We start from the raw sequence: 10,411 nt of genomic DNA on the forward strand, positions 1-10,411 counted from the left end.
GCTCGAGTTCGAATGCCTGTTTTTCTGGATATTTTTGAACTATAAAACCACCTATAATTGAATAAATGGAAAGTAGAGCTGTTTAATGCCATACTGTGGAACATCCCAGGCAGAGCAGTAACATCTCCATAGAAACAAGTAGATGACAAACCCCCAACCAAAAAGTTACACAGTGCACTATCAACTCTAATTACTATTTTATTTTTTTAGACCGAGCTGGAAGCAATCATCACATCTAAGAAGCAACCTACACCTACGAAATAATCATCTTTTATTTTTTTGTTACCATTCATTATCAAATATGAAATCAAATACAGTTTTAGCAACAACTGCACATTGTGGTGTTACAGTAAGATTTAAATACTGTAAACTGGAATACACTTTCAAACCAACAGAAGGTTTGCCAGGGTAAAAGACAAGTCAATAACAGCTCCCAGCCTTTGCCTCTGTAAATGATAACAGAGAAATTAAGGCATCACGTAGACCCTTGTCTCAACCAGTTAAAATTCCAGAGCAGAATTAAATAAAGATTTATTTGTTGTGTCGTGTATTATCCAGTCTAGTGCTTTGATCTCTTGGCTTTATGGCCTTCTGTAGCAGATGCTGGCTTCTTTCGGTTTTTGTTCTTGTTTTTTCACATTGTGTGTTTCATAATAGCGCACACCCACTTTCTTATCCTTCTTCGCCCGTTCTATTGCTCTTTTCTGTTGAGACAAAAATATAAAGGGACAAATGAGACAAAAATGTAATATATGTAATATATAAGTCTTCCGGTCATCTGCGCACATTTTTGTTCAACATAATATCTATTTTCTATTTTCCTACCTGTTTTGATGTCAGTCTGGGGGCTTGAGCAGGCTCGTCATCATCTGCTTTCCTCTTCTTGTTATTTCGTGCTGTAATGAGATAATTACACATGCATACATATTATATTATACCACACAGCAATTAATCAGTATTTTGTATTTGTGTCAAATAAAAAAAAATAAAATAAAATAATATATACGGGTGCCCGCTGTTCTTTCCGGACCTACGTTGAACCAAAACTATACTATGTAAAACTGAAAGGTACATTAGTTATTAGTTTATTCATAAAACTTTAACTTAATTTTGTAATATTTCGAGTGTCATGTGGAGTAAATTCAATTAAATAAAACTAATTGTGCAAGACTGCTCTGCCATCTAATTACACAAATTATTATTGTTGGCATTTGGGTATTTAAGATTTATTCAATGCAGACATCTTCATTTTTTTTTTTTTTTTTTTTTTTTTTACAATAGCGTTCTTGTTTCCACTCGGACAAAAACGTAACACATTAAATGCCGTTTCCATAGTGACGCAAACACTTACTCCCAGCGCGACCGTAACCATCTACTGACAAGTTTACATCCCGTTACATTTTTAAACAATTAACCCTGGAGAACCCAAGACCCCTTTTCTTCTTTGGAAAATTATGAACTATACATTAAATGACTGCTATGAGTCCACTGAACACCAAAATATCAACTTTTTCAATTTTAACCCTTTATTCCCTGATTTAGGATTAGGGTCAATTCTGACCCATTGGGTTTTACGCGTATCATTTCAAAGAATAACAATAGGAAACACTGTCAATGTTGATCACCGCAATAGACAAGAAATGCCAGAAAAGTATCATATACTAACAACGGCTCCGAATGGGAAATTTACAGTGTTCAAGACGCACATCCAGCATGTCAACTCCTCCCATGGAATCATTGTACTCCTGGATGTTCAGCTGATCTGGTCTGGGTTGTCATGGCAACCTGTTCACCTTCAAAGCTCACATCAGGCAACTCAAAGCCTTTCTTTTGCCACTTGTAAGCTTTTGCGGCACGATTTGGCTCCATCTGTGAGCTAGCAGTCTCGGCAAACGGCACATCCTCATCATTGGACGAGTCATTGTCTTGGGCAGAAGATTCACATCATCACTTTCAACATCTGGTTGAAACAATTAATCAGAATCGCTATCGCTGGTTTGCTGAGAAGAGAATTTTGTTAGGGTAGGTTTCCAGCTCAACAAAACACCATTTGGTCAGCTATCTTGTCACTCCCACTCTGGCTCGTGTCAGTTCAATATTTATCCACTAGGTGTCTCTATGCAGGGGCCAGAAGTAGCACTCTGAGCTTTTGAGGTTAAATTTGACTTTTTTTTGGTTTTCCAGGGTTAATTTAGCATCTACAGTAAATAGTTTTTACGTTCCCACCATGATCCCACCGGCAGACTCGCTGCTGAAGTATGACAACCCGGTGCTCATGAGCCAAAGGCCAAGACTCAAGTCTCCAAAGGTGAGTTGTACACAAGTTGCGAACGCTGTGTATTTGTGTGTATACGTATATGTGTGTGTATGTATAACACAACAAAAGGCAATCCTGAACTAAACACAAAGTATCAGGTCACTGCAAAATATATAGCCTGGGCAAAAAAATTGTGTTCAACTTCACAGCTCTGTATCAAATAGTTATCTATTCTTCTATCAATTTCTCTTCCAGGGTCGCAACTTTAAAGTCAGTCCCCAGCAGTCTCCAGACACCACCCCTGTGCCTCCTCCCCCCAAACCAAAACCAGAGACTGAACAACACAATGAAGACATCCTCAGTTCCATACTTCCTCCCAGGTGGGACATTTTCCAACAAGGACATACAAGAACCATTGATTTTTTTTTTTTTTCTTCTTTTTTTCTTTTTTGCTGAATTATTATTTCTTCCACAGAGAATGGATAGAGGGGAATCAATTATTTGTGCAGAAAGTGTCCAGTGCCTCTTCTACAAGATCAGATGTGATTAAACTAACTGAACAACTGGACACAAAGTTACAACAGAAACAGGCCAGACTCACAGGCATCTGCCCAGTGCGCAGGGAACTCTACTCACAGTGCTTTGGTGAGAAAGATTTTTTTTTAAATTATTATTATTATTAAAGGTGCACTATGAAACTATTTGGTTGGGGTCTATCGCCTGCTTGTTTCTATGGATATGTCATTGCTCTACCTGAAATGTTCCACAGTATGCCATTAAACAGATCTACCATTTATTAAATTATAAGTGGTTTTATAGCTCAAATATCTTGAAAAAACAGGCATTCTGGCTGTGAGCGGGGTCGCTCTTTCAAAGATCTGATCTGTAACTTGGTCTAGTTTGGTCTCCCATTAAGATAAAAAGGTTTAATACCATACTGTGAAACATTCCAGATGAAGAAATGCCATCTCCATTGAGAAAATCATTCCAATAGAAAAGTTACACAATGCAGCTTTGAAATGTTCAACCTTCAGTATATTACAGATTGGGTTCACACATTAATCTTGTGGCCTTTACAACTGACAACAATGGCATATAGTATTGAGACAAATCGAAATTGAGTTTTTTGTATCATATGTATTTTTGTATCGTAATAACACTAATACAAATGAATGCAATTTGTGTCTGTTCAGATGAGCTGATCAGACAAGTGACCATAAACTGTGCAGAGAGAGGTCAGCTGCTGTTAAGAGTGAGAGATGAAATAAAGACAACCATTGCAACATATCAGACAATCTACGAGAGCAGTGTGGCATTTGGGATGAGCAAGGCCTTGCAGTCAGAACTTGACAAGTCTGACAGGGAGAAAAAGGTAAATTACATAATTTACACTATTGTTGTTCATTCATTGTTATATTTACAACGAAACCGATTACACAATATGGACTCTTATGAGCTTTAAGATATGTTAGAATGTTGTTATCTCATTAGAAACACACCTAGACCCCTGTGTTTTATTTCATTCACACATGTTTAAGTAATCCTGGATTATTGTACTACTCTTCTGTTTACATCTTCAAAGCTCAAAATTGTAAAAGGTAGCTGTTAACTTGAAAACTGACGCTTCATCACGTTTGGCTTAGTAGAGATTGGAAATTCCAGAGCTGAAATTATCTAAATGGATTCTAGTGAAGGTATACGGAGTTTAAAAACACAGTGGAGCACTTCCTGTATTACAATATCAGATCATAAGGTGGAACAGAGCATTTACAGTTTGAGAGAAGATTTCAGCCTAAATATGTAGTTTGTGTGTTAACCATGACTCCAGGTATGTTTTTGATGAGGAAACAGCATTATAACAGACCAGGAAATAACATAATATGGGCCCTTTAAACTGCATAGGGTCGATCGATGTCAAAAGTCAAAGGTATTGTAATTGACTATAATAATTCCTTTTTTTTCTTTTTTTTTTAACAAAATATCAAAATATGCTTGGTAAGCAACTAATTGTAGTGCCAAAGTATTATCTTTTTTTAATTTTATTTTATTTTTTTTAAGTTTGTTTTTACATGTTTTTGTAAACTAGTTCACTATTCACTTTGATTTAGTTACTGAAACAAACAAAGCCATTGGCCAATATTCAGCATCAGAAAAATCAGACTAGACATCTTATCCTAACAACAATCTAATCCTACAAAGTTTCCAGCAGATGGCACTGTTTGTCTTTTAATATTCAGTCATACTTTTCCACTGTCCCATACCACATTATTGTCTGACAGATTGCAACACTGGAGAGTGAGAAGCAGGATCTAATCAAGCAGCTACAGGAGGAGAAGGCCAAATGTGATGCCATTGAGAAAAGAGAAGCCGAGAGGAGACAGGTAGAGGAGAAGAAGCACTCAGCAGAGATCCAAGTTCTGAACACCTCCAACAAACTGCTCAAGGTAACTCCAAATCTCTCTGGTTTGAAAGGTGCATTTTGTAACTTTTCTGGTGGAGGGTCCATCAAGTGTTTTTCTCCACTGAGACGTTATTGCTTTATCTGGAATGTTTCACAGTATGGCATTAAACCTTTCTATCTTCATGGAGACTGATCCGATCTGTGGAGAGGCAACGTCGCTCGAAGTTCGAATGCCTGTTTTTCTGGATATTTTTGAACTATAAAACCACCTATAATTGAATAAATGGAAAGTAGAGCTGTTTAATGCCATACTGTGGAACATCCCAGGCAGAGCAGTAACATCTCCATAGAAACAAGTAGATGACAAACCCCCAACCAAAAAGTTACACAGTGCACTATCAACTCTAATTACTATTTTATTTTTTTTAGACCGAGCTGGAAGCAATCATCACATCTAAGAAGCAACCTACACCTACGAAATAATCATCTTTTATTTTTTTGTTACCATTCATTATCAAATATGAAATCAAATACAGTTTTAGCAACAACTGCACATTGTGGTGTTACAGTAAGATTTAAATACTGTAAACTGGAATACACTTTCAAACCAACAGAAGGTTTGCCAGGGTAAAAGACAAGTCAGTAACAGCTCCCAGCCTTTGCCTCTGTAAATGATAACAGAGAAATTAAGGCATCACGTAGACCCTTGTCTCAACCAGTTAAAATTCCAGAGCAGAATTAAATAAAGATTTATTTGTTGTGTCGTATATTATCCAGTCTAGTGCTTTGATCTCTTGGCTTTATGGCCTTCTGTAGCAGATGCTGGCTTCTTTCGGTTTTTGTTCTTGTTTTTCACATTGTGTGTTTCATAATAGCGCACACCCACTTTCTTATCCTTCTTCGCCCGTTCTATTGCTCTATTCTGTTGAGACAAAAATATAAAGGGACAAATGAGACAAAAATGTAATATATGTAATATATAAGTCTTCCGGTCATCTGCGCACATTTTTGTTCAACATAATATCTATTTTCTATTTTCCTACCTGTTTTGATGTCAGTCTGGGGGCTTGAGCAGGCTCGTCATCATCTGCTTTCCTCTTCTTGTTATTTCGTGCTGTAATGAGATAATTACACATGCATACATATTATATTATACCACACAGCAATTAATCAGTATTTTGTATTTGTGTCAAATAAAAAAAAAAAATAAATAATATATACGGGTGCCCGCTGTTCTTTCCGGACCTACGTTGAACCAAAACTATACTATGTAAAACTGAAAGGTACATTAGTTATTAGTTTATTCATAAAACTTTAACTTAATTTTGTAATATTTCGAGTGTCATGTGGAGTAAATTCAAGTTCTTGTTTTACACACATCGGACAAAAAACGTAACACATTAAACGCCGTTTCCATAGTGACGCAAACACTTACTCCCAGCGCGACCGTAACCATCTACTGACAAGTTTACATCCCGTTACATTTTTAAACAATTAACCCTGGAGAACCCAAGACCCCTTTTCTTCTTTGGAAAATTATGAACTATACATTACCTATGTTGTTATAATGCTGTTCAAAAGAATATCTATAGTTGTGCATTGTTTCATTCACACGTTTAGCTTTTACCTTTTTGTTTAATGGTTTAAACAATATCTTAAATTATGCAAAATTATGCATATGATTCTAGTGAAGGTGTATGGAGTTTAAAAACACAGTTGACCACTTCCTGTATTACCACATGACATCATAAACCTTTAAAGTATAGTTATCATAAAGAAATTATAATATAACTTCATCCAAAAATACCACATAACTACAGTGAAATAGCACTTTAAAACTGTCTTTGCATAAAATCATATTCTCTTCTTGATTGTGCATGAGTGGCTGTGTGAGGAATAAGTGTGGAGGCAGCTCACCTTATCCCACAGTACATCAGATCATCCCTGCAGGCCACAGCAAACAGAATATCCAAGGTGAACTCATGGGACAGGAGCTAGAATAAACACGACTGTGATTTAGCAAGACATTGGCTTAGCCATTGATGCATTCATTTGTAAGACCTACCTTGTCAATGGTGTCTTTATCTACAGGGACAGACTTGAGCCAGCGTGCCATAGCCCTAGCCTCAGGAGTAGAGCTGTTTTGAGGACAGGAAATTTCATCTATAAAAAACAAAAAACATAAAAGGTATTAAAAGAACTGACAGAGTTGTGAAAACCATTATCCCAATATACAAGTCAAGTTTGAGCACATTTGAGCTGACTGGAGCCTGCAGGCAAGGTGTGGCTGAGGACTCACTAGCACAAGTTTGGAGAAATGTTACAACCACAAGCTACTATGAGTACTAAAGAAGCAATCGAGACCATGTTACGACTTGAGTTATGAATCACGTGTGCCTTTTGTTATAGTGTTGAGATAACTGTGCAATGGATTAACTGAAAGGAAATTTAACATAGGGAACATTTCCCAGTATTTCTGAAGGAATAAAAACATGACATTTCATATTTGAATTTCGTATCTCTACTGAACTCAAGGTAAAAGGTAGATTGTTTCTTGAAAAACTACAACGATATGACATCACAAGGTGGACATTGGGACACTGGTGGAGAATTTTGAGCTTTGGAGATGTTGACAGACTAATAATAAAGGATTATTCAAACGTGTGAATGTGAATGAAACAAAACACAACTCCCAGTATGTTTTTGAAAAGGCAACATTATAACATGGCTTAAAGGTCACAGGAATCAATGTTATGTAATATAGGACCTTTAATTAGTACACACACAATATAATCAGATCTTGGATTGAACAGTACTATGACTATGTTTACCACGACAGTTTATAATGTACATATTGTTACCAGTGCTGGTGTTTCTTGAGTTCTTGAGTGCATCTATCTGCTGCTGTTTCCTCTGGAGGGACTTTCTCAGTAAGTCCTGGTACTCCCTCTCCTTCTCACTCAGCTGCCTCAGCAGTCTGCCACACACACAGGAACAGAGCTCACTCAGCACTAAGCACCATCAATATTACTTCATGTTAATCACTAGTTTGTCTCCAAGGGTCTGATAATTTACACTGGAACACTGTCACTTTATAATTAAATTGCACAGTTTAACTTTTCTGGTAGCGAAAACCGCACCGCCAGTTACTTGTCTCCATGGAGATGTTATTGCTTTAGCTCCAATATTCCAAATTATGGCATTAAACTTTTCAATTTCCATGGTGACCCCACGCACAGTAAGAATGCATGTTTTTATGCACTTTGAGCAATAAAAATACCCATAACTGAATAAATGCATCTTATATAAGTTTAATACCATATTTTGAAACATAACGGGCAAAGCAATAGCATCTCCATGGTGTCGGACCCCGAACCTGAAAACTCACACAGTGCAACTTTAAGTGAATGTACTGTACCTGCTTGTCTCTAATCGCAGCTCTCTCAAGGATTCGCTGAGGGGACAGTTTGGGTCTGAAGGAGGGCTTGGGATCTGATTAAATGTTGCTGTGGGCTGGTTGTCAAACTGTAAACGTCCCTGTGGTTCTGGGACATTTACAGGCGTATCCAAATCTGCTGGCTGCTCCTCGGGACTGCAGTCTTCGACCTCAAAGGAAGACTGCAACTGAAGCTTGAGCTCTGCAATAAAGATATACATTTACTGTTATGATGTTGTCCAATATTTGCACCAGTTCACTTCAGAAAGAAAAAGTTATTGCATGTGTCATCAATCAAGTCAGTGTTTCCCAAAGTGTGTGGTACACGTTCCACTGGTGGTATGTCAATTCTTTCAGGTGGTACTTGGATAGCGCTTCAGTTTGTTGATTTACCAAATTTGAAGTTATTTTTAGTAAATTTTTTTTCCACCTTTGGATAATTTATTGTGTAGAAATACCGTGGAGATGACGTAGTCCATTTTTAGACCTGGTTTAGCCCTAGATTAGATGTGGAATAGTCCTGTTATATATTTTAATTTAGTTCTGGTGGTATTCGGAAAGCCACATTTTTACTTTGGTGGTACTTTGGTGTGAAAAGTCGGAGAGTCACTGGCCTAAGTGAACAATCTATGAACATGGTAATAAAATGTATGAAAATAAACACTAAATGTTTACCATGTTAAATGGTATAATATTGACTACCCATTGACTAGGCCATACTTAAACATATGTCATTATATTAAATGTGCAGTCATTTATTAAATTTTAACTTTCATTGTCAGTAATGTTGTTTTACTTAAACATAAAAAAAAAAAAATATATATAATATATAATATATATATATATATATAATATATATAAATCACTGTGTTTTTCTGTATAAATTCTGAAATACTGTATCTAATGGAGTGAGTTGTGTAACACAAACACTAGAAACATACATTATAGAAGTCATATTTTGCCTATTGGCAAAACGTTGGTATCAATTTACTGACAGCCCTATCTTATATGTGTGTATGTGTGTGTGTGTGTGTGTGTGTGTGTGTGTGTGGGTGGGTGTGTGTGTGGGGGGGTGTCTGTGTGGTGTGTGTGTGTGTGTGTGTGTGTGTACACAAACGGATCTGTCTGTCTGTCTGTACTTTATTTAGTTTTTTTTGTTGGTTTTGTCACTAATTGGCATTGTAAAACTTTCAAATTTCACTGGTACCTGGAAGAAGAACTGTTATGGCATCCTGTACAGCTTGCCTCAGCAGATTATCCAAAGCAAACATCCAATGGGGCTTCACCTGCTGCTGTCTCAAGACTTTCTTCACCTACACATAGAGAAAAATGTGGAAAAAACAATGTTCCTCTCAAATACAGCCAACAGCTTTGACCACAAGGGCTGTGTCTCAATTCTCTTTCCTTGCTTCCTTCTCCTTGATTCCTCTCCTCGATTCTCCATTTTCAGCTGTCAATCAAATGTGTCATAGTAAATGGTGTCCCAAAGAAAACCACAGAAGGAAGGCGTAAACATGAGGGAGGCTTTACAAGGCAGACATCAGATAAAGTAAAATCTTAGTCAAATTTTATTGGTCTCAGTGAGGAGTTTATATCCTCTCTCCTCACTGTGTCTCATCTGTGAGTGGGACTTCCTCACCCATTTCCTGCAGAATCAAGGAGAGGAATCAAGGAGAATGAAGTGAGGAAAGAGAAATGATACACGGCCAAGGAAAATGTGAGCTCTGGCAACTTACTGCATCCTGGAAGCTGAAGAGCACCACCTGCAGGCTGTTCAGGGGTACTTTTTCAGAGAGCAGCCTTTTCCGCAGGTTCAGGAGACTCATGGTCAGCTGTTTCTTGTCTGGGGAGCGAATGTTGTTTCGCAAGCAGATAATGAGTTCTGTAATGTCTTCGTCAGAGAGGCAGGACCCATCCCCATCCTTAGAGAGATGAAGAGATTTATTATTATAAGTTCTGAGCATTGATCATGTGTACTGTAAACACTACAGGGAAAGCAGTCAGCCATGTCATATACTCTGATAATGTTTTGCCAAGTCACATGAAAAAGCTAGACAGAAATAAGGAAGAGAGTCTTGAGTTATTTTTACTCGGTGGAAAAATGTTACCATTTATCTAGTATCATTTTAAAACTTAAAAATAATAACAACATAGACCTTAAGGAAGATGTTAAGATATACATATAAACACACTAGATTTAAAAAGTACTATTTCTGAACACTATCAATAACTTACACTGCTTAGATATCTGTGGGTTTCTGAATGATGAAAAGTTAGGATTAGGAACATTAGCATAGCAATTATTCAAAGCAATGTT

General features: G+C 37.1%; 2 protein-coding genes across 5 annotated transcripts; one reads left to right on the plus strand and one right to left on the minus strand.

Moving 5' to 3' along the window:
• Window positions 1-254: 254 nt before the first annotated feature.
• On the minus strand, window positions 255-10,016 carry LOC110159904 (mitogen-activated protein kinase kinase kinase 5-like; the record flags this gene model as incomplete). The annotated part of the gene is made up of 8 exons (XM_055159788.1): window positions 255-704; window positions 826-896; window positions 6,576-6,652; window positions 6,724-6,821; window positions 7,520-7,635; window positions 8,077-8,296; window positions 9,302-9,407; window positions 9,831-10,016. Coding segments are annotated over 7 exons (813 nt in total), but the record flags the coding sequence as incomplete, so codon positions are not given.
• Window positions 1,554-5,696, plus strand: LOC129410855 (axonemal dynein light intermediate polypeptide 1-like). 4 transcript variants are annotated; one of them, XM_055159792.1, is made up of 6 exons: window positions 1,554-2,308; window positions 2,513-2,637; window positions 2,733-2,902; window positions 3,451-3,629; window positions 4,537-4,701; window positions 5,088-5,696. In XM_055159792.1, the coding sequence occupies exons 1-6, from the start codon at window positions 2,228-2,230 to the stop codon at window positions 5,139-5,141; spliced, it is 774 nt and encodes a 257-aa protein (XP_055015767.1). In that variant the 5' UTR covers window positions 1,554-2,227; the 3' UTR covers window positions 5,142-5,696. The 4 variants fall into 4 exon arrangements, with proteins under 4 accessions (XP_055015767.1, XP_055015766.1, XP_055015765.1 ...); XM_055159791.1 differs by lacking the exon at window positions 5,088-5,696 and having other exon boundaries at window positions 1,554-2,053; window positions 2,185-2,308; window positions 4,537-4,921; XM_055159790.1 differs by lacking the exon at window positions 5,088-5,696 and having other exon boundaries at window positions 1,554-2,022; window positions 2,185-2,308; window positions 4,537-4,921.
• Window positions 10,017-10,411: the final 395 nt, after the last annotated feature.

This window comes from Boleophthalmus pectinirostris, unplaced genomic scaffold (genome assembly GCF_026225935.1).
Source record: "Boleophthalmus pectinirostris isolate CB_2022bp ecotype Guang Dong unplaced genomic scaffold, ASM2622593v1 HiC_scaffold_2780, whole genome shotgun sequence".
NCBI classification, from domain to species: domain Eukaryota; kingdom Metazoa; phylum Chordata; class Actinopteri; order Gobiiformes; family Gobiidae; genus Boleophthalmus; species Boleophthalmus pectinirostris.